Raw genomic sequence first — 22352 nt, 5'->3', positions numbered from 1 at the left:
AAAAAAATACTTGGGACTAAAAAAATCGGTAAAATCTATGGTTGACTAAACAAGATCTAAAAAAGTCGGTAAAACCTATAATTTTGACTACTTCACTGATCATCTGTTTTGGAGAATCCAGAAGCACAATTCTTCCTGCGCCACCACCACCACCACCACCACCACCACCACCACCAACAACAATGGTAATTCACCTCACTCTCAGAATTCACAACTTCCCCGTCCATCTATCTTAACATTTTCTTTCTTGGTTTATTACAGGAGGCAACAACAACTTCTTCTGTAGTCCAACAACCACCAACACTGAAGCTCTATTCATACTTCAGGAGCTCTTGTTCTTTCCGTGTTCGTTTTGCCCTTCATTTGAAAGGTATTAGTAATATCTTACTTACCATTTGCTGCAAAACTTACACTAGTATTTGATCAATTAAAACTTCTGAATGTTTAAGTATTCATAATTTGGGCACCTTCTTGTTTAGGGTTGGATTATGAGTATAAGGCAGTTAACCTATTGAAAGGAGAACAGTTCAGTCCGGGTAAGAACCATTTATCATAAATAGGACTCAGATTGGCTCACTGTAATTTGTTTGTTGGCAGTCAACCTAATCTATTTCAGTATCCGAGTGTAGAATTTCTGGAGGTGAATCCTATTGGTTATGTGCCTGCACTGGTGGATGGGGACTTATTAGTTTCCGATTCTTTTGCTATCTTACTGGTATGTTAATTGTTAAGGTTCCTTACTGGGGTGATTGCAAGTTTTTGATAGTGTTAGCTGTATTTGGATATTACTATTATGTTTCATCTGAAATGCTTATTGTTGTTTTTGCAATTTGTAGTACTTGGAAGAGAAGTACCCTCAGCATCCACTTTTGCCTACGAACCTTCAGGAAAAAGCCGTCCATTACCAAGTAAAGTGCCAATTCTTCTCTTCTTGGTCACTGATAATTGCAGATATTGTGGATATTATTGGTCCTTAGTGTGGTATCACCAACTCAGAGTTGGATTTTCAAACTCACGAGATCATTTCCAACTTTTACACAAGGACTGATCCTCAAAAGTCAATTTTTGTTGTCGGACCATCCGTTTGCATAGCTAATTTTTACACAAGATTTACATGGCTAAACAAGTTACAAATGCCAAATTCTTTAGACAAAATTGATAGAAGATTATGTAATGGGAATTTATCTGCAGTCCAATGGTTGCTCTAGTCACTGAGTTGTAGTTCCTAGGACATGGTTGGTTTAATTCTCGCAGAACTTACATTCCTGCTTCTATTTAAAAAATCATATATTCAATTGCAGCGGTTTTTGAGATCTATTTCATTTTTGCTATTTTTCTTGAATATGAATCTGGTGTTGATATGTTTCATTGTTATCAATTGGTCTTAGGCGGCGAATATTGTTGGCTCGGGGATACAGCCATTGCAGAACCTTGCTATCCTAGTATGTATTGATTTCTGAATCTGCCTTTTGACTTGCCTGAAGCTCCTGTTTCCTGAACTTTACATGGCATGGCTGCGAGACACACCTTTTTTAATCCTGATGTTCTATCAATTCCAGAGATATGTTGGGGAAAATGTCGGTGAGGACGAGAAGATTCCTTGGGTTCAACAGCACATAGGAAAGGGCTTTGCAGGTAAACTGCTGTCCATTTTCTTGTTCTCATCACCCTTATAACCTGTAACAAGTACTTGAATTTGCTACTATTATTTTGTTAGTTCGCCTATAATCACTATCTAGAGCCATATCTATAAGGGATTTAAGGTGGTTAACTTTGTAGTGGTATTTTTCTAGCCTTCTAAACTTATGTCCTTTCTAATGAGGTGAAAGTTTATTGGACTCTGGTGCGGGTCGCTGTGTGTTTCGGTACATATCCTGGGCTCAACGTGTTCGTCTAGATTCTAGACCATTAAAAATTATCAAGCCTATCCAAGTCACTCAACATGGATCGTCTAAATACTGTCCTGGGGTACTTAACATAAATTTATCAAGCCTATCCAAGCTTGGTGGTAGTACAGATTTTTTAAATTTTCCTCGAGTACTTAACATAAATATATCTGCTAATCCCGTCTCAAGAATTCCTCTCCTTAAAATGCTCTTTATATGCTATTTGTTGGGGTCAATGGTCCTATGTTGGAATGCTTGTTTTATTCACATCCGCGACGACATATCTTACAATCAGTTATCTGAGACTGATTTAAAGAATTTCCTAGTACTCTATTTATCACTTTCTTACCCTCTATGCACATATGGCAATTAAACTCTTCGTGTTCCCTCTTGAGCATTTCTTGTCCTTTATGCACACACAGAAACGTAAAATGAGAGGATACTTCAATTGTTGTTTCACGGATGGTGCATTTACATGCTCCAAATTCTTGAAAACCCCTCGCACCTTATAGTAACTAGATTAGTTTTTGCAATTGCATGTGTATGACTTTTCTATCGACACTTACCACTTTATTAGCATCTTATAAGGCAAGACTGTATTCCATTCCTAATACAACATTTACATCGCCATCAGGAAATTTCCAGTATTCTTTCAAGTCTTTCATATTGTAGCTCAAGGATAACTCTTGTACTTCTATGTTTCAGCACTTGAGAAGTTACTAGGAGGTTATGCTGGAAAATTCGCCACAGGCGATGAAATTTTCCTGGTTTGTTTATCGTGACCTTTTCTGATTTGCCAGCTCTTTCTATATGCTTCAGTTATTTCCGCTGCATGTTTCACTCTTCTATGTATTTACCACTTGCTGATTGATATTCATTCAAGCATTGATGGTATCTGCAGGCGGATCTGTTTATAGCTCCCCAGATACATGCAGCGGTCACTCGTTTCAATATTGACATGGTATCGCCTAACCTATATATGCATTTAACTCATATGTTGTTCCTCAAGTCATTTAATATCAGAAGTTCAGCATGATGGCGTATACCCTTGATTAGATAAATTAACTTCAGACATTCAAGTAACGTCTTCTTGTTTATAGGAGAGTTTTAGAATTGGTAATGTTCATCAATAAAAATGGGTTGACCATAATTCTGTACTAATAATTACATCATGACTTAAACATGTTTTTTCTGTTCTTCGATTATTTTTGCAGACTCAGTATCCTACTTTAGCCAGGCTCTATGAATCATACAATGAATTACCAGCTTTTCACGCTGCTTTGCCTGAAAACCAACCAGATGCCCCTAAGTAACACCACAGGGTTGTTCATTTACTGCTCTCTCGCTTCTTTTGTCATGTTTTTCTTCCAGAAGTGTAACCTTTTGGTTAGGGAAGGAAGATAAATGCAGTTGTCAAAGATGCAGAATATTCTGTATGATACTAAATAAATAATGAATAAATCGGTACTGTTATCTTGTTTAACACATTTTGCTCCACTCAGCTGCATTTCTGCTATTTTAGCACATTTCCAATTGCCTCCCCTTTCAGATTCTGCATCTCACCAAGCTCATTTTCACTCTCTAATTGTTCCTGAAGCCACTAGACATTGAATTTAAGTTTCTGAAGGAAAAAACAGCATGTAAAATTGACAGACAAGAGAAATCATTAGTAAAAACTCTTGGGACCTGAAAATGTTTTCATCATTTTTCACAAAATGCGAGTACCTAAGACTTTTTCCTAAGATTTCAAATCCATCTTAATCTTTCTACTGTTATGCCTGAGAATAATCTCAGTATCCAAACAGAAAACACAGTGAACGGTGCAGAAATGACTGAGAGTCTGAATAACCGCAATTGTTCTAAGAATAACTGAAAAAACATGCCAGTTTCATACAACCAGGGGTAGGGAATGAAAGTTTTGGGGAATTCCCAACCCCATAGATAGGAGATGATATTTCCCGTTACACAAATGGTCGGAGATGGTCTTAACAATAGACATACCAATTTTTAAACAAGCCCTTCAAGATTTCACCAAAAATCTCACCCAGACAAAACTGTCCAGGTGTATAATCCCGGCGAGACGAGACCAAACATCCAGGATTTCCTACGTTGCTCCTAGGTTATCCAGTTATTTTGGGGGCCACTTGCGAGTGCAGCAAATGCCATATAATGTTCTTTTTGGGCGGCTCATGCTTGAGGTTAAAAAATTCTGAAAAATCTATGGTTGACTAAACAAGAATACAAGATCTAAAAAGTCGGTAAAACCGATAATTTTGACTACTTCACTGATCATATCTTTTGGAGAATCCAGAAGCACAATTCTTCCCGAGCTATCACCACCACCACCATTAATGGCAATTCATCTCACTCCCTCTGAAAATTTCATTTTTCGGGTCCATCTTTATCCCAACAACAACCATCAACACTGAAGCTCTATTCATACTTCAGGAGCTCTTGTTTTTTTCGTGTTCGTTTTGCCCTTCATCTGAAAGGTATAAATGATATCTCTCTTGTCATTTTCTGCAAAATTTACACTAGTATTTGATTGATTCTGAAAGTTCAAGTATTCATAATTTGGGCACCTTCTTGTTTAGGGTTGAATTATGAGTACAAGGCAGTCAACCTATTGAAAGGAGAACAGTTGAGTCCAGGTAAGAAACATTTATCATAAATAGGACTCAAATTGGCTCACTGTATTTTGCTTGTTGGCTTCTAAACTATTATATTATCCGAGTGTAGAGTTTTTGGAGGTGAATCCTGTTGGTTATGTGCCGGCACTGGTGGATGGGGACTTATTAGTTTCCGATTCTTTTTGCTATCTTACTGGTATGTTAATTGTTAAAATTCCTTGGTGGGTGATTGCTTCATTTGACTATTACTACTATTATGTTTCATCTGAAGTGCTAATTGTTGTTTTTGCATTTTGTAGTACTTGGAAGAGAAGTACCCTCAGCATCCACTTTTGCCTACGAACCTTCAGGAAAAAGCCGTCCATTACCAAGTAAAGTGCCAATTCTTCTCCTTTTGGTCACTGATAATTGCAGATATTATTGGTCTTTAGTGTAGAATCATCAACCTAGGGTTGGATTTTCTAACTCACGAGAACACTTCCAACTTTTACTTAAGGACTGATCCTCAAAAGTAAATTTTTGTTGCCACGCCATCCATTTTTATAGATGGGGAATCAGAGATTGTCTCAATATCTACACAAGATTTGCATGGCTAAACAAGTTACAAATGCCAAATTCTCTATGCAAAACTTGTAGAAGTTTATGTAATGGGAATTTATCTGCAGTCCAATGATTGTTCTAGTCAGTAACTTGTAGTTCCTAGCACATGGTTGGTTTAATTCTCGCAGAACGCACATTTCTGCTTCTATTTCAAAAATCATATATTCAACTGTGGCCGTTTTGGAGTTTTGTTTTCATTCTTGCTATTTGAATCTGGTATTGATATGTTTCATTGTTATCAATTGGTCTTAGGCGGCGAATATTGTTGGCTCGGGGATACAGCCATTGCAGAACCTTGCTATCCTAGTATGTATTAATTTCTGAATCTGCCTTTTGACTTGCCTCTGGAAGCCCCTTCCTCCTGAACTTCTGAGGCACCTTTTTTAATCCTGATGCTCTCTCAATTCCAGAGATATATTGGGGAAAAAGTCGATGAGGACGAGAAGATTCCTTGGGTTCAACAGCACATAGGAAAAGGCTTTGCAGGTAAACTGTCATCCATATATTTATTCTCATCACCCATAACCTGTAACAAGTACTTGAATTTGCTAGAATTATTTTGTTATTTCGCCTTTTAATCACTATCTAGAGCCACATCTATAAGAGATTTAGGTGGTTAGGTTTCTTGCCAGTAACTTGTTATTGATATTTTCCTAGCCTTCTGAACTTATGTCCTTTCTAATGAGGTGAGAGTTTATTAGATTCTCGTGTGGGTGGGTCTGGGTTCAGGTACATACCGGGGCTCAACATGTTCGTCTAGATTCTAGAGCATTAAAATTTAGCAAGCCTATCCAAGTCACACAACATGGTTTGTCTATCTACTTGCCTGGAGTGCACATCAAACTTAGTATTCTTAATAATTCCCTTGAGTACCTGACATAAAATTGTCTGCTAATGTGGTCTCAAAAATTCTTCTCCTTAAAATGCTCTTTATATTTGTTGGGGTCAGTTATCCTATATTGGGAAACCTGTTTTATTCAAAGCTGGAACCCGTAGAGAAAGTTGTGTATATTGTCCAGAATCGGAAATGGACTCGCATCCGCGACTGCCTATCTTACGATCAGTTATCTGAGAATGATTTAAAGAATTTCTTAGTACTCTGTATTTCATTTTCTTACCCTCTATGCACATACTGCAATTCAACTCTGTGTGTTCTCCCTTGAACATTTGTTGTCCTTTATGCACACACAATACGTAAAACGAGAGCATGTCACAGTACGTAAAATGAGAGGATGTTCAGGTGTTTTTCACAGATAGTGCATTTAATGCTTGAAAGTCTTGTTTTGGGAAACCCCTCACACCTTACAGTTTACATGTGTACGACTTTTCTATCGAGGCTTACGGCTTCATTGGTCTTATAAGATAAGACTGTATTCCATTCCTTATACAACTTCTACTTCTCCCATCAGCAATTTTCCAGTATTCTTTCAAATCTTTCAATTGTTATATTGTGGCCCAAGGATAATTTTCGTACTTCTGTGTTTCAGCACTTGAGAAGTTATTAGGAGGTTATCATGGAAAATTAGCCACAGGAGATGAAATTTTCCTGGTTTGTCTATCGTACTTGACCTTTTCTGATTTGACAGCTCTTTCTATATCCTTCAGTTATTTCTGCTGCAGATGATTGATATTCATTCAAGGATTGATGCTTATCTGCAGGAGGATCTGTTTATAGCTCCCCAGATTCATGCAGCGGTCAGTCGTTTTAAAATTGACATGGTATTGCCCTAAACTATGTATACATTAAACTCATGTTGTTCCATGAGCCATTTTATATCAGAAGTTCAGCATGACCGATTTGACAAATAACTTCAGACATTCAAGTAACCTCTTATTTATAGGATAGTTGTAAAATGGGTAATGTTGGCCGATAAAAAATGGGTTGACCATATATAGTTCTGAGTTACTTATTATGTTATGGCTTAATGTGTGCAGACTCAGTATCCTACTCTATCCTGGCTGTATGAATCATACAATGAATTACCAGCTTTTCACGCTGCTTTGCCTGAGAACCAACCAGACTCCACGAAGTAACACTGTGGGGTTGTTCATCTACTGCTCTTATGCTTCTTTTGATTATGTTATTCCAACAAAAATGTCAAAATTACGGTTTGGAGTCATAACCGTGACACAAAAAACGACCTGGATATCTAGCCGTAATTGGGAGTCAATTTCTGTATGGGTTATCAGAGTAATATACGGCCAGGTCTTTCCCAGCCGTAAACAAATTACGGAAGTTGTTTCCAACCGTTTTTGGGTTACGACCAGGAAATCGAAAGGTCGACCAAGCGGGTTTTATGGTCTTTGCCTAGACATACACCTTCCATTCTGCTGGACCTACAACTTTTGAATCTTACTGTAGTTTGCACCAGTAATGTTGGTTACATGCAACCTTACAAATAATCATCTACAACCTACGCCAAGGAGTGCACCATAAAATCCATGCCGGGTAGGAGTTGTGCCAAACTGCATACTTCTATAGGTGGTCAGATTTGGAATGCAAAACCTGAAACAACTATAATAAGTAGAGAAAACAGTTTATTAAGCCTTATTACTCCAAACTGACATAGGGACTGGAATACTAGCAACAAAAAAGAAGAATCTAGAAACATATCTTTTTTCTGACAAATTTATAGGCAACTGCATGAAAATGTCCTTAGGTTGCCAGTAGACCTTCAGATTGGAGTGATGCTAGACTGACCGGATTTTATCCCATGAAATGCACCGAGAGAGACCCAAAGGTGAATTTTGCTGATTTTAGCATTGAGATGGGTGAGTGTTGGAGTGGCTCCCACACTCTCTCTCTCACACGGTACACTACTTGAGGTAAATACTCCGGTACAGCAAGCATCTTCGTTCAGATTGCTTATTCCTCATTTCCAATAATAAAAATGTATAATCGCCATTTGTTATTCAACTGTAACACCCATGTAGCCAGGATATTAGGGGGCGATAAATGGCTGTAGCGCAAAGCAGAGAGATTTGTAGCGAAGACTAAAACCTTGAAATGCCAAATAAGTTTAGTCCACAATAATCATACATATCGCCGAAATCGGCGGCTTCTTGCTAGGCGAGTATATATATAGAACTCAGAAGAAGAACAGAGGCAGAATTAGACAGTTAGCTGAATAGAGAGAATAATTTTCGTATATATGCTTGTTTCTTATCCTGGCAGGACTAGACATTCACTTGGGCGCGACATTTTCTTTTTCTTCTAGCTACCCTATCTTGAAATCTAGGGGTATAAATTGGGCACGCCAGGCAGCCCGGCCTGTTTTATACTCCAGGCCAGACAGGCCTCATAACCAATTACTCAAAGAGCATGTCAGGCCATGTACAAACACTTATTTCGAGGCCTCTATTAAGCAGGCCAAACGGGTTTCGGGTTGTTTGTATTTTCAAAATTCTATAGTAACTGATTAAATTTTTTTTTTTGAAACGCAAAGAAGAATTTATATTGCATCTTGTTAAACTATTACATAAGAACTGTTTTTAAGTAACTGGAATCTGATTTTTTGTAGGGGAAGAATCAATCCATAACATAGATATCTCATCCAATGTAATAACATTTCCAAGAGCTAAATATAGAAAAAAAATAACTTAATATCTTTAATATAGTTGATCAATCTCCAGTCAATAAAGCTATTATCTTTATTAACTTCGTTTATCACCAATTTTGTATCAAGCTCGAACCGCACCTTTGCTAGCTGTAATTCCTTTGCCCATTTCACCGCCTCCCACAGTTCCATGCATTCGGCTTGTTCTGCATGTCTGAGATCTTTCAAGAAGATACACCTTGCTCCTTGTTGTTCACCTGCACAATTACGGATGATTAGTGAACCAGCTAGATATCCAGTCTGCAAGACTAAGTCGAGGGTTAGAAGTCCATCCCATACTGTGAACCAAACAAGTCTGGCAACTGTGCAAGACATGAAGAGATGATCTGCAGACTCTACGTGTTGATCACATAACGGACATAGATTGTTATCACCAACCACATTATAACCCAAAGCTTCCTTAGTAGAGAGAAGGTTAGAGATAGCTTTCCATAGGAACTGTTGAACTCTTGGCAATGTAGGCAACTTTCACAGTGCAATATACATCTTTTGAAGAAGTGGACCAACTGACCGAGCTATATGAGCTTCTTCGTACATTTTGATGACTTTACTGAAAAATAACCACTCCGTTCTAGAAGCCAGATGAGACTATCTTCACAATCCGGATGAATAGATAGCTGAAGAATATGTATGATTGTTTTCTGGTTCAAGTAACTCATTGAGTAAATTAATGTTCCAAGAAGAAGAATCTTGCATGAAAAGCTGATGGATGGGTATAGTTGTGATGAAGAATGCACCCAAACTTGGGAGGAGGAGGAGTAGGAATTTCTGGTATCCACCTGTGCTTCCAAATTAAAATGTTCTTACCATTTTCAATATTCCAACAACTAAATCTTTCCACAAATTTAAGTTCTGAGCTGATGTTGTTCCACGACCATGTAGCATTGTATTTTTTTCTTTAGGTTAAATATCTTCCCATCAGCAAAATACTTGGCTTGCAAAGACTTTGTCATATATAATAGAAGTTTTGTCAGTACAGAACTTACATGATGATTTAGTGAGTAAAGCTCTGTTAACAATATGCATGTCACGAAATCCAAGGCCACCTTCTATCTTTGGATGATTTTCCCGTCTCCAAGTAACAATGTGTTTACCTTTATTAGATCTTTTGTTTCTCCAAAACGATTGTTACGAAGAATTCATTTTTTTGACTGTAACATCTGATAATTTAAAGCTTGTCATATGATGAATAGGAATTGCATTAGATACATTTCTAATCATTACTGACCTGGATGTCTCTGACATATTACTTGCATTCCACTTTGAAAACTTGTGATCCATTTTGTCCACCAGAATAAAGAAAGGAATTCTTTTGTTTCTGCCTACAAAGAAGGGAAGCACCAAGCATTTTTCTTCTTTAATATTTAGTTCTCTAATTTGAAGAAAACCACTAACATCTTGAATATCTGTTGGCTCCATATTTGATGAGAAAAATAAAGCTGACTTATTGAAATTAATTATCTGACCTGAACAGCTACTGAAATGATTAATTACTTGAAGCAACTTACTTGTGTGAGCTTGATTGGACTTACAAAATAAGATGCAGTCATCTGCAAATAAAAGATGATTGATTTTAGGGGCTGAACATGAGATATTCATACCAGTTAGCGTGTCGTTATCTTCATAGTAAGCAAGATATCCTGAGAATGATTCCATGGCTAGGATAAAAAGATAGGGCGAAAGAGGGCCACCTTGTCTGATTCCTCGAGAAGGAAAGAACAGAGCAGTAGGAGCACCATTCAACATAATTTCAATTTGAGTGGAACTAATACATTGATGCACCAACTGACAAAATTTATCACCAAACCCAAATTCCTTTCGGACGTTAATTAAGAAAGTCCACTCAAGCCTGTCGAAGGCTTTAGACATATCCATTTTCAGCGCAAGATGACCAGCTTTGCCTTCCTTCCTCTTCATGGCTTGCACAATCTCTTGAACAATACAAATGTTCTCTGAATTCAGTCTTCCTAGGACACATGCAAACTGCATGTGAGATATGATGTTGGGCATGTCTTTCTTCATTCTCAACGAAATGATCTTTGAGATTATCTTGTAAGCCGTATTGCATAAGAAAATTGGTCTAAAATCTTCTGGTTTTCTTGGGGATTGAGTTTTAGGAGTCAAAGAAATTCTTGTATTATTTAGTTGATTTAGAATATACCCTGAGTGGAAGAATGACTTAACCATACTGCAAACATCTCCTTTGACTAGCTGCTATTGGGATTGGTAAAATTATGAGGGGAATCCATCTGGACCAAGAGAAGTTCATGGATCCATTGTCATTAAAGCAAAGTGTAATTCTTTGTCTGTTGGAACAACTTCCAATTGTAGGTTGTCTTCAGTTGTAATGCGTGTAGGTATGTACTAAAGGAAAGAATCACTATTTGTTGGAGAAGATGTTGTCATTATGCTTTGAAAGTGATTTCTGAGAAGCACAACAATTGAGTCTCTATCATTACACCAAGAACCATCTGAAGAAATAAGAGAATAAATTCTGTTTCGCGATCCTCTTCTGTTGGATGGAACATGGAAGTGCTTGGAATTCTTGTCAATTTCGTTGAAGAAAATGTCTCTTGCTTTCTGTCTGTTCGAGCTTTCTAACATGTCATTAAGAGAATTGATATCTTTTTCAAGATTTATAACTGCAGATGTATTATTGCCGTTAATGTCTGATGATTGAAGACAGGTAATCTTAGACTGTAGCTCTGTTATTTTCTGTTGGATGTTGTCGAACATTTCCTTGCTCCATTTGCTTAAGATATGTCTAGTATTCAATAACTTGTTAGTCAAGACAAAATCATTAAAACCAGCATAGTTAGCATACCAATCATTTTTTATTTCATCATGACAACTATCATTTTGTAGCCAGTGCCCAAAAAAATTCCAGTTTCTTCCTGTGTTCTTATTAACTCTATAAAGCTCTAAAAGAATAGGGTAATGGTTACTACCATTTTGGGGAAGATGGGTAAGGAGAGCATCTGGAGAGACTAAATACCATTCACTATTAATTAGAGATCTATCTATTCTGGATTTATGTTTACCTGTACCATGTTTATTACTGGTCCAAGTAAAAGGTTTGCTTCTAAACCCTAAATTAGTAAGATAAGTGTCTTTAATAAGAGATTTGACTTCAGGTAGGGTTGGGTTTGCCCATATAGAGTTTCTATCATTGGGGTTTAAGGTTATATTAACCTAAGAGACATTAATAATTCTACATAGTTTATTAATTACAGACCATTGATTAAGTTGTTCAGTTTTATATGGAGAACCGTATAAGCCTGTTAGAAATCAATCGCCTTTACTAGGGTCATTATTCACTAAAGCATTAATCAATTTCTCATTGGTACTAACAATATTCGGACTAAAACCATCTTTCCATAACATGATTAGTCCACCGGATGCTCCCACGGAAGGAACATAAACTTTATTGGGCATATTTAAAAAGTTGGTAAGGTTAATGATTCTGCCATCATTAATTTTAATTGCTGAAAGAAAAATAATATCCGGAGCATGGGAGATGTTCAATTGGTGAAGATGATATCTAGTGTCTCTACCTAAGAAGCCTTGGCACTTCCAACTAAGTATCTTCATGATCGTAATTGTATGAGTGAAAAAGGAAGAATAACTATTTAAAATTTGAGAACTAAGAAGAAGAGAACAAGTGCACAAAGAAATAAAATGATTATAATGAGATTTTTTTACCAAAGTAGCAGGTGCTTTCTCCACATCATGAAGATACTCCTTTTCATCAATTTCTCCTTCTTCAATCAAGTCGTGCTCCATATCATCAGTAGATACAACAAATGGTCTTTTTCCAGTACCTTTCCCAGATATATTTTCTTGAACATCAGCATCTTGAGTTGCACCAATAGAAGATTCAGTGCGATCTGAGATATTATCAGACTCATTTTTTCTTGATCTTTTAGGTCTTCTACTAGGTCCATGGTCTTCATCATTTGTATTGTTCATACGCTTAAGACTCGCTTCACATATTCTTTGCAACAATAAGTCCAGATCATCAATAATCTCAACTTCGTAAGCAGTTTCCAGTTCATGGCAATAAGCAATGTACTCTTCATTAGTATAGCCTCTAATCTTCAGATCATCTGCTGTGTTTTTACACTCATCTTCATTGTGGTCAATGCAAAAAAACTCATGGCAGATTTATGTGGTTATCTCTCCTAGTGATAACAGACCCAAGAAACTCCTCCTGCAGATGTGTTCCACCAACCTCCTCTATGCAAAGGCTTAAACAAATCTATATGCAGTAATCTACCTGGTTTACAGTTTTTTGGGTCTATCCAGATATTTTCTCCTAGTTCTTCAACAACATCATTAACAACAGCTTTGTAATGATGATCTATTAGAAGATATTGGGATTGAACATTCCATTTTTGATGAGAGAAAAATTGGTCTTGCACTTTGATGGATGGGTCATATTCTTTCAGATTCAGGTGCCACTTCAAAATATTCCACGGACCTTTCTTGAGCACAGCAGCCATAGTGTCTTTAGTATAAAACTTGAATAAAAATATATTCCTGTCTAAGGCGCGAACTTATTTGGTTTTGTATCTTTTCCATATATCTTTAGCAGCCTTCCTTACATCTTCAATTTCGAAGGAGTCATCTGAAAAAAGCTTACCAATTAAGGTGTTGCTACAATTTTCCTGAGCTTCAGTTAGGATAGCCTGTTTTGAACCAACAACACTTCTCATCAATCAGGCACAAATATCACGAATGTTTGTCTTCTGCATTTTATTAGTGATGGCCAAGATCTGGGTATTAGGAGTTTCGGCCATTTCCACAAAGTTTCTTTCTTGGAGAATAAGAGACTCAGGATTGTGGTTAGGGTGAATAGAGTTATCTGTATTTAAGGAGTGAAAGTGGGTGATAATATCATAGTAAATGACGAATCATAGATCTTTTGTATCAATGGAAATAGATAATCTGGACTGAGATATTTTTTTGAGAAAATAAACTGCTTTTAATTTGAAAAAGGTCAACTGCGAATAATCTGGCTGCCAGCTTTCATAATTGAAAAAAATCAGCATTGTGAAAGGGGGAAAGATTGAATAGTGAGAATTCAAATTTTTGTATTGACTGTGAATGATCGGTTCTACTGAGTTAATATGTAACTCGTTGCAAGTAACCAAATCATATACATGATTAAACTGAGAAAAATACTAAAACATATTATTGAAGACCATCATAAATTTGATGTCACGCAATACTGTTGAAGAATAATATGACGATACTCTATTTGATTGTAACAGAATAGTTAGCAGAAGGAGAAAGTTGGGTACAAAGGTCCAATATCGAATGCCCTTCATGATAGAAAGAGAAGTCTTTGCAAAAATAAATTAACAATCCATAAGAAGAAAACAAGATAAAAAAAAAGAGAATCAACAGTTTAAAACTTAAGAAGAAAAAAACTTAGATAAAAAACTTAAAAACAAAAAGATGAATGTATCATAAAGGTCAAATAAAATGAAATAAGACTAAATCATGAAGATGAAGATTAAGAGAGTGTAATCGTATGAAAAGTTGAAAAGATTTTGAAGTATGTGTGTTGTTTACGAAGATTAAACTATTTTTCCTCCGATTCGCAGAGCTCATGTTTGAAAAGTACCACTCAACAACAACGTTGTACAATCCTCGATTTAAATTCTATTTATGATTTGGAGATTGAATGAACTATTGGTTAAAATAATCCTAAGTACAAAGGTCTCATAGCGATCGCCGGGTCTAGTTTACACCGCTAGCGGTTTAATCTCGACCGTCCATGTTCGGTGCTCTACCGCCTATAAATACCCATATTCCCTTCAGTTTTCATTCACAATTTTTTTTTTCTTTCTTCCCTTCTCTGGAGAGCAGACCAGAGCGATTTTTAAAAAATGAGTAGTTTCAAAACAAATAGACAAAGGAAAAGAAACAGGAAAGAAAAAGGAAAATCTGTTGCAGATAGTGATATCGTATGCGTTCAGGATAAATAGCACGAGTTCGATAATGTTAGGAAACTAGTTGGATCTGGTGTAACATCTATGAATTTATGTAACTATCCCGAGCGAGTTTTGTTACCTAAATTAAGAGGTGGGTGGTCTGAGCTAATTGAAGTGTTTGGGTTACTCCTCGAACCTGTTCAAGAATCCTTGAGAAGATATATGAAAAAGTGGGGGTCTAAAACACCACCCAATATTTCGCTTAGCAATCTGTATGGACTAACTCCGAAACAATTTCTAGAGAATTAACTAGACAGTCAGACTCAATCTAGGTAAAAGTATCTCAAGGAGTTAATATCTCTCTCTTGTTTTGATTTACTCAAGCTAATATAAATCAGCGAGTCTAATCAAACACAAGGAATAACTTGGACGGTACCAAAGACCAATGTCCAAGGATCAATCAATGATAATCAACAACCAAGGTTGGATTGATCTAATTGATGATCTAAATGCACAACCTGTATTAGTTCAATTATAAAGATAAACAATATAATGCGGAAACTGAAATAACACAGACACCAGAAATTTTGTTAACGAGGAAACCGCAGATACAGAAAAACCCCGGGACCTAGTCCAAATTGAATACACACTGTATTAAGCCGTTACATACACTAGCCTACTCCAAGCTAACTTCGGACTGGACTATAGTTGAACCTCAATCAGTCTCCCACTAATTCAAGGTACAGTTTTACTCCTACGCTTCTGATCCCAGCAGGATACTGCGCACTTGATTCCCTTAGCTGATCTCACCCACAACCAAGAGTTGTTGCATCCCAAAATCACAGACTTGATAATAAACAAATCTATCTCACACAGAAAAGTCTATCAAAGGATAAATCTGTCTCCCACAGAAGAAACCTAGGTTTTTGTTCCGTCTTATGGCTCAGGCATAGGACGATGAGGATACTTCTTAACAATATTATATTCCTACAGAAGGTTTTGTTCGATCTTGGTTAAAGTCTTGTTAATCTCCTCGGCCAGCTGACAACGAGCCTTATGAGTAATCACATTAGCTTTGAGCTCGGATTGCGACAACAGAGATGACAAGCGGGCCACCTCCTGGGATGCTTCCTTCGCTTCTACATCCCTAGATCCAGCCACCCCTTCGAAATACTTGGTTTGACCCTCCTGGTATACTAGGGAAGATTGATAATTTTCAAGTTTCTCATTTGCAAGTTAAACTGTCCCTCGAGCTCTGAAAAAGGAAACACAAAAGGGTTAGAAGGCTAGAGTCGCAGAACCACTCACAACCCAATAAATGTATACCTTCGAATCTAGCCGAAGCTATCTCATATTCATTAACTAGAGCTTCGTCAAGAAAATCATACTCCTCTGAAATTTTCTTATAATCCAACTGAAGAGTAGTAAGAGAAAACTGACACTCATCCAACTCTACATGTTTCATGGAGTCTAAATGACGAAGATGATCAACTTATTTATTCATTTTTTCTATACCCTTAGAAAGCCTGTACATATTCACTTCAAGATCCTTCTCAGAATCCACTAAACGAGCAACATCGGCCCGAGAAGCGATCAAAGCATTATTAAGGGAAAAAGCCTCAGATCTGGCATCGTCCCTCTCCCGAACAAGTCGTTGTATATATCCCTGGACTTCAGGATCGTGGGAGGATCGGGCTTGATGCAACTCTTCTTCCAAGTCTGCCACCTTAGTTTCCAAGCGGTAAATAATTTCATGGGCCTCACGAAGATTTTCACGAGTCCACAATAAAGCACCGTTAAATAAGCGACGGTCAGGGTTAAGTTTATTCTTCATATCGACAATCTGTTCCCGCCTTTCTCGATGCCGTGCTTCCAGTTCGTTATGTTCATCAGCTCGGGCGTTCCACTTCTCAGCTTCATCTTTAATCTTCGTTACTAATTCCTGAATTCGAGAAGCTTGACGAGTCCTCTCACTTCGAAGCCATGTTAACTCTCTGACATCACCCGCTGAAGATAGGGCGGGGAGACTCAGATAGCGCTCCAAGGAGACGAAAGAGAGAGATGAAGGGGAGAGTAGAAAAAGAAAACAAACCTTTAGAAGACGAAGCATCGTTACGGGCCTTCTCCAACTCACTACGAACAAATGCAAGTTCAACATGAAGCTTCTCCTCTTCGGCTCCAAGCTGCTCCTTCCCCTTCAGACGGTTCTTCAGTTCCAATATATCCTTATCCCTAGCGTAAATAAGCACTTCAGCGACATTCAACTCTTCTTCCCTATGACGAAGCTTTGCCTCCAGCTTTAGGGACTTCGCCTTGAAGAATTGGTACAAAGTGTGGTTGCAATGCTCACTTTTCATTATCTGCAATGATCACGAACAAATAATAACTATCAATAAAGAGGTATGTCAGCAGTAAAAGAAGGAATCAACGATGACTTACTTCAAGGACACGCTGTTGGGGATAACCATACTGGTACCCATCGGCGATAGCCATCATGCTAGCAATGGAAGAAGGGGGATCGACCAGTAAGCTGGTAGAGGTAGATCCCAAATATTTCTCCCAACTTTCGGCAACCTCATCGGGAGACGAAAACTGCATCCTTTGGCGGGTAAAGGCATCAGAGTTTTTCTCACCAGGTATCACCGGGGCAGGGTTCGACACAAACATCATATTTTTCCTCATCAACCAATCCAGTGTGGCATCATCACCGCCCTGCATCATGGCTCTATCAAAATCCTCCGAAGATGCATCAGCGGAAGTTCCAATGTTAGCCACATCCCCTTGACCATGGGAACTCTTCTTGGCCCCGGTCTCCTCGTTAGCACGAGTCTCATCACCACCTAAATTTTCCTCCTGGTCATCACCAACTGCTTTTTCGCCACCATCCTCAGCTACTCTCCCACCAGCGGCCTTCTCACCTTCGCCCCCGAGAACATATCATTCATCATTTGGCGAAACCAAAGAAAACTCCTCAACTAGCCCCATGGCAGCGTTAATATCCATTGGACCCCCAACGGAATGAATTTTACCAAAAGAAAATTCCGGAGTAGGGTTTGTTGGCTGAAGATCAGCATCCTCATTCCTCTATTTGCACCGATCCTATAGGGAAATCATTCATAGGAGTGTCAGGCATAACTCTATCCCCACCAGTGCCATTGGGGGCATTCGCCCCTTCGTTGGCGCCACCACCGGTGTTTTTATCCTTCTCATGATTAGGAGGAGAGGTATCTGTTCGTTCCTCATCATCGGAAACATCTTCTCCATCCTCGAGATCCTCGTCATTTACGGGGTTGTTAACCTCATCATGAATGTTTGTTTCCTCCACAGGGGCAGTGGAAGACTGAACCACGCCTATATTCTTTTTCTTCTTTTCCTAAGGATATAATACTCAACATGTCAGTACAAAAACTATTTTCTCTATGCTTCGAGTTACCTCAAACTAAGAAGAAAAGGGGCAACATAAGGGACGATACCTTGGCAGCGGCATTACCCTTCGAACATAAGGTACCATACCTTGGAAGCGGCATTACCTTTCGAAAGAAGGACAACATCAGAGCTTTTGTCTTCATCGGAAGCGTCAACGACATAATCAAAGTTCATACCATCGAAATTCAACCGTCAGGGGCAGAAGTCACCATAGAGAGCTGGAGCGCTATCACGAGGCTGACTACCAGCAACATGATGCCATCCATGCGGACCAGACACCCATCCATAAGCCCAAGGACCAACAAATTCGATGACTGTGGAATGCCATTCATAATTATGGTCACGCTTAAGCTTTTCACGGTTGGGAAAAAGCTTCTGTTGAGAAGTCCCTTCGGTACCAGGAATATAGCGAAGCTTCGAATCACTCACTTCACTTAAAAGACGAACTTCACCATGAGAAGCAGGAATCGTACGAAGACCTACACTCCATGGCTTGCGATTTCTACTATTGACGTAATCTCCAAAAGAAGCGTTAAAATTTGCGGGTGTATACAAATCTCACTCAGCAAGATCGGGAACATAGCAGGTCATCATCGTCTCACCCTTGCTTCGAAGATAACACTCCTTCAAAGTACGAAGATAATTCCCACTTAGCTGCACTACCGAGCGACAATGAGTATTATGAGTAAAACCTTCGCGTTCGGCCAGAACATCATAATAAAAGGAATCCCACGAATTATACAAGGGCATCATCAAACCCGCTTCAAAAGCCCCCACACTAGTCAGCAAATGATGGTCATCGTACTTATAGTTTACGATCATGTCATAGGTAAGGTCATCATCTGGTGCATAGAACTTAACATCAAAGAACTCGAGGTCATGCTTCTCCTTGAATACTTTGAGATCAACATGCTTGAAAGTAACCTTTTTCTTTCCCACCGAAATGCTTCGTATGACCGGCGCAGTATCGGGGCTGGGAGTTTTACTCAACGAGGGTTCCTTCGTCCTAGGAGGACTTATATCCGAACCTTTCCTTTTGACCGGTGGATTCCTGAGAGGGTCAGCCTTGGGTGTAGTAACTTTAGAAAAATATTCTTTCACCGCAGCAGTAGATTGCGAATCTTTAGACCCCGAAGGAGGCATCGTGGCTTGAGGAGGTATGGTTCGAAGAGGTTGAACATTCAGCGGTTCGGAACGGTGCGGGGAAGAGTGCTACACATTTCTTGGCTCAACACGCTGGGAAGAGGGATGGGCCACATGACGATTAACCGCATACCGAGACCCCTTCGGTGGATCCCCTTTCTTCGTAATAACCACCCTTGGACCCGAAAATGGCGAAACTTTTTGTGCTCGTGGATCGAGTTGGGTATACTTAAATGGACCACCCTTCGGCGGAGATATATCAGGAATTCTATGTGGAGACCTGTAGGGGCTCGATGGCGGAGTTTGGTATGAGACCCGATGACGATCAGACATACCTACGAGGGGTAAGAGAAGTACCACAGATCAAATAAAGAACATAATCAAAAATCTAGATTTTACAAACTTTCACAGATCATCTGAAATATTGACAGGGGCACAGAGGCAAATAGAATAACAGAAACGAGAAACCCTAATTCAGTCATAACTGTCAAAAATAAGCTTCAACAACCAGCATAGAAGCCTTAATTTTTTGCGATAAAGAACAGGGGAAAGTATATATACTTTTGTATATTTTGTTCTTCATCGCAAAAACCGAGATACAACAGCAGAAAGATGCATATCAACTAAAATCTAAAACAAGATGATGAACACGATACCTGGATAAAAGACGATTTGGACAGTCAGAAATGGACAGGATCGAGACTATTGAAGAACAGTGACAGTGGCTTAACTCAGAGAATCTTGTCAGAATGGATCGAAGTTGTGACAGAAAGAATCAGGAGCAGCAACATTTAAGAGGTAAAGAACAAAAGAGAAGAACTTGAGGAGAGAATGAAGATCCAGGGAGACTGGAGAGTTATGAACTGACAAGGAATGAAGAAGAATAAAAATTTATTGAATTTACAACTTCTCTCATATTTATAACAAGATAAAATCGTCCCACAAATCAAGAGGAAGTTAATGCCAATAGTGGGAACGTGAGCCAAGGATGAGGAGAAGTTAATGAGGAGAGATGAATGTGAAGGTGGTTTTTCTCCAAACTTTGACCAACTTCAAGCTGAGAGAAAAGGGGTAAATTTTATACACATTATTCATCATCCGCCTCGTGTTAAAGGGAGTGCACGTGGAAGTCACGCAACAGTGAGACATCAAGATATGATGCCACGTCCCAACACCCAGGGGACCTCTATCGCCTATATCTGTTCATCATTACAATGATCCAATGGCTTAGAATCAGGGAGCACTGAAGGAACGAGCTACCGCGAAGTACTGAAGAGCACCCAAAGATCTTCTTTATCCAATCTCGAGGCAGATCCAAGATCAACGATGAAGATTAGCTCCACTGACGAAGATGTGATAGGGGCGTCAGACAGATCGGACCGCCCCAGCCACCCGCATTAAATACCATAGGCATAGGGTACGTGTCAGCGGACCTATGGAAGAAAAGGAGGTGACCCTTCGTAACCATACAGAACCGATGGAGCCTTCGATCGAGAACGAAGATACCAGCGGGATCAACACAAAGATCAAGAAGATAAGGTTGCAACTGTCTCTAATAGTGGACCCCATGTATCATCCCTATAAATGCCCATCTCTACTAAGAGAGAAGGGGTCGACCAACTGAGAGTAAGAGAATATAAGAGAGAAATAGGAAGAGTAAGTATGAGATCTATTTCCCCCCTGTCTTCACACAAATTCATTTTGACTACCCATGTAATTCCAAATACATAGTGAAACCCCCAACCCCGTGGACGTAGGCCTTAGTGCTGAACCACGTAAATCATCGTCTCATTTATACTTCAGCACTTTACTTTCTACTTTTGTTATTATGCTCTATGATTTCATGCATCGTGTTCATAAGGATAGCTGAATTACATTCTCATGACTAGACAAGGACGAGCCCGAAGACTCCGAGTCGATGAGTCATCATGTTTATGCCATTTTACATCTACTTTATTCTCCGTAATGATTCCGAGCATACTGCGATTATTGTTTGTGAACACGTGGATGCTATCGATATTTACGTGTTCACAGTAGTCAAATATTGTTCCAAAATGAAGTTGCCCTTTAGTCCAAAGTTCTTGCAAAAGTGGGTGAATGTCTTTCACCAGAGATAACTTGACCTTTCCTTCTTGACATATCAAAAAATTTGGGATTCAATATTTTCTTTTATCGTTTCTTTCTTTGATCATACCGTAAGATATTTTGTTTGGCGTCGCAAAACTGAATATTTAATCACGATTTCCAATTAAAATATCAAATGATTTATTACTTTTTATATAAGCTCTCTTTATGTATTTTATTTCTTGTTCTAGTTGCAGGAAATCCTACAACCAACACCCCTTCAATAATTTCTAGATCTAATCATATAAGTCTTCTAATTATCAATATAAGTGCTAGAAATATAAATAGACACAAGATTTACGTGGTTCGATCAATGTGATCTACATCCACGGGGTTAGGTTTTACTATGATTGTTAAGGTTACATGAGTATTACATTTAAAATCTCCATTAATGAGTATTTAGATTTCTAGGTTGATGAAGGAAGGAAGAAGAAGATAATAACAATACAAATTCTGTTTCCCTCTCTACCTAAAATTGTGTCCTCTCCTAAAGTGTGTCTCCTCCTTTTATCTCTCATGCCTTTCTCTTTATATAGGTGTTTACATAGTGGATGACAGCTCACATGTAGTGGAGTACAGCTCATATTGTCTCATTCTCGTGCTAACTCCTGCCTTATACCTGTGATAAGTTCCCTCGCACTTGTGATACATCTTAGCACTCTTGTGCTACGTTCTCGTATGCTAAGGAAATAATTATATCTAGCACACCTAATAAATGTGTTGTGCGATATTTTGATCCTACATTTTGCCTCTTTTTTCTTGAATATCGCTTGAAGAGCGATCTTTAAGAAAGAATCCATTTTGTTGTAGTTGTTGGTGCGAGATGCGTGATGTTGGAGTAGTCTTTGATATTTGTTGATGAAGGAACTACGTGAAAGAACATTTTTCTTCAAAAGTACGTACTTTTCTCTATTCTTTTGTGAAGTTCTGAAGCATTGAGAAGTATATATGAATTATCATTTCGAAGTATACGAAGTATGAAGTATC

The 22352-nt window shown here is 38.5% G+C and overlaps 3 protein-coding genes across 3 annotated transcripts; 2 read left to right on the top strand and 1 right to left on the bottom strand.

The window, feature by feature from the left end:
- The first annotated feature begins 36 nt into the window (after positions 1–36).
- Positions 37–3371, top strand: LOC113284396 (glutathione S-transferase zeta class-like). Its single transcript, XM_026533841.1, has 10 exons — positions 37–185; positions 262–370; positions 480–536; positions 630–715; positions 837–908; positions 1389–1442; positions 1560–1635; positions 2592–2653; positions 2788–2847; positions 3101–3371. The coding sequence occupies exons 1-10, from the start codon at positions 183–185 to the stop codon at positions 3197–3199; spliced, it is 678 nt and encodes a 225-aa protein (XP_026389626.1). The 5' UTR covers positions 37–182; the 3' UTR covers positions 3200–3371.
- An 895-nt stretch (positions 3372–4266) lies between these two features.
- LOC113284397 (glutathione S-transferase zeta class-like) lies at positions 4267–7487 on the top strand (the record flags this gene model as incomplete). The annotated part of the gene is made up of 9 exons (XM_026533842.1): positions 4267–4378; positions 4481–4537; positions 4626–4723; positions 4816–4887; positions 5369–5422; positions 5527–5602; positions 6604–6665; positions 6776–6835; positions 7052–7487. Coding segments are annotated over 9 exons (690 nt in total), but the record flags the coding sequence as incomplete, so codon positions are not given.
- A 495-nt stretch (positions 7488–7982) lies between these two features.
- On the bottom strand, positions 7983–10755 carry LOC113280606. The gene is made up of 3 exons (XM_026529213.1): positions 9962–10755; positions 8815–9181; positions 7983–8117 (listed from the first exon to the last, which is right to left on the bottom strand). Exons 1-3 carry the CDS (start codon positions 10753–10755, stop codon positions 7983–7985), a joined length of 1296 nt encoding a protein of 431 aa, XP_026384998.1.
- Between the last annotated feature and the right edge of the window lie 11597 nt (positions 10756–22352).

This window comes from Papaver somniferum, chromosome 5, assembly GCF_003573695.1.
Source record: "Papaver somniferum cultivar HN1 chromosome 5, ASM357369v1, whole genome shotgun sequence".
Lineage (NCBI taxonomy): Eukaryota > Viridiplantae > Streptophyta > Magnoliopsida > Ranunculales > Papaveraceae > Papaver > Papaver somniferum.
This window is presented reverse-complemented; position numbering and strand designations above follow the sequence as displayed.

Excerpts from the sequence above, each read along its gene's own strand:
- LOC113284396 (XM_026533841.1), top strand. Across the intron at positions 371-479 it reads TTTTGCCCTTCATTTGAAAG|GGTTGGATTATGAGTATAAG; the intron begins GTATTAGTAATA and ends CTTCTTGTTTAG. Across the intron at positions 537-629 it reads AGGAGAACAGTTCAGTCCGG|AATTTCTGGAGGTGAATCCT; the intron begins GTAAGAACCATT and ends ATCCGAGTGTAG.
- LOC113280606 (XM_026529213.1), bottom strand. The coding sequence starts at position 10,755 with ATGAAGAAAGACATGCCCAACATCATATCTCACATGCAGTTTGCATGT. Across the intron at positions 9,182-9,961 it reads AATATGTCAGAGACATCCAG|AGTTCAACAGTTCCTATGGA; the intron begins GTCAGTAATGAT and ends TACATTGCCAAG. Across the intron at positions 8,118-8,814 it reads AGGAATTACAGCTAGCAAAG|GTTTTAGTCTTCGCTACAAA; the intron begins GTGCGGTTCGAG and ends TGGCATTTCAAG.